The sequence below is a fragment of the Coturnix japonica genome, unplaced genomic scaffold, assembly GCF_001577835.2.
Source record: "Coturnix japonica isolate 7356 unplaced genomic scaffold, Coturnix japonica 2.1 chrUnrandom825, whole genome shotgun sequence".
In the NCBI taxonomy this organism is placed as follows: Eukaryota; Metazoa; Chordata; class Aves; order Galliformes; family Phasianidae; genus Coturnix; species Coturnix japonica.
In genome coordinates this window covers 19,258-20,467 of record NW_015440182.1, presented here as the reverse complement: position 1 = coordinate 20,467, position 1,210 = coordinate 19,258, and the positions used below count along the sequence as shown (strand labels likewise).

At 55.0% G+C, this 1,210-nt stretch overlaps 1 gene segment (V, D, J or C); it reads right to left on the bottom strand.

The window, feature by feature from the left end:
• Positions 1-427: 427 nt before the first annotated feature.
• The window catches only part of LOC107307734, a gene marked incomplete at its 5' end in the record, with an annotated part of 3,213 nt that continues 2,430 nt past the window's right edge, over positions 428-1,210 (bottom strand). The window contains 1 exon segment of the C gene segment in view: positions 428-819. Coding sequence covers positions 443-819 — 377 coding nt within the window.

The window sequence follows — 1,210 nt, the reverse complement described above, 5'->3', positions numbered from 1 at the left end:
TGGGGTCTATAGGGTCCCTATGGGGTCTATGGGGTCAATGGGGCCCTATAGATCTCTATGGGGTCCCTATGTGTCCCTATGGGTCCCCATGTCCCCCTATAGGTCTCTATGGGGTCTATAGGGTCCCTATCGGGTCTATGGGGTCTATGGGGTCCCTATAGGTCCCTATGTCTCTCTATGGGGTCTATGGGTCCCTATGGGTCCCTATGGGTCTCTATGGGTCCCTATGGGTCTCTATGGGTCTCTATGGGTCCCCATGTCCCCCTATAGGTCTCTATGGGGTCTATAGGGTCCCTATGGGGTCTATGGGGTCTATGGGGTCCCTATAGGTCCCTATGTCTCTCTATGGGGTCTATGGGTCTCTATGGGTCCCTATAGGTCTCTATAGGTCCCTATGGGTCCCTATGTGTCTCTATGGGGCCCTATAGGTCCCTATATATCCCTATGTGCCACTATCCAAGATGGCGTCCGTACCTTCACATCCTCTCACGTGATCTTCCACCACACTTCCTGTTCCGGGATGTTTCACTTGACAAGTGAAGCTTTTCCCTTCCGACCAATCAGATTTCGACACGTTGACCCGACTCGTCACGCTATAGGTCGATTCTCCTTCCTCTCTCACCATTGGTCCGCGGATGGCGGGAAACGTCGGCCCCGCCTTTCGGCCGTCGATCAGCCAATCAATTTGCAGCTCCGGTGGGGAGAAGCCTGTTACTAGGCAGATTAACTCGACTGTCTCCCTATTGGACGGCGAACAGGAAGAGGAGTGGACCAGCTGAACCTCGGGAGCCAATGGGGTGAGAGATGAGCCCAGACAGGCTGTAAGGGGAGATATAGGGGGAGTTATGGGGCAGCCGGACCCATAGATCACAATGGGGCCCCATAGATTCCAATGGGGCCCCATAGAACCCAATTGGGCCCCATAGATCGTCATTGGGCCCCATAGATCGTCATTGGGCCCCATAGATCCCATTTGGGGTCCTCCAGCCCCATAGATTCCCATTGGAGGACCTCCAGCCCCATAGATTCCAATGGGGCCCTATAGAACCCAATGGGGCCCCATAGATCACAATGGGGCCCCATAGATCGTCATTGGGCCCCATAGATCGTCATTGGGCCCCATAGATCACAATGGGGCCCCATAGATCCCAATGGGGCCCCATAGATCCCAATTGGGCCCCATTGGAGGACCTCCAGACCCATTGGAGGA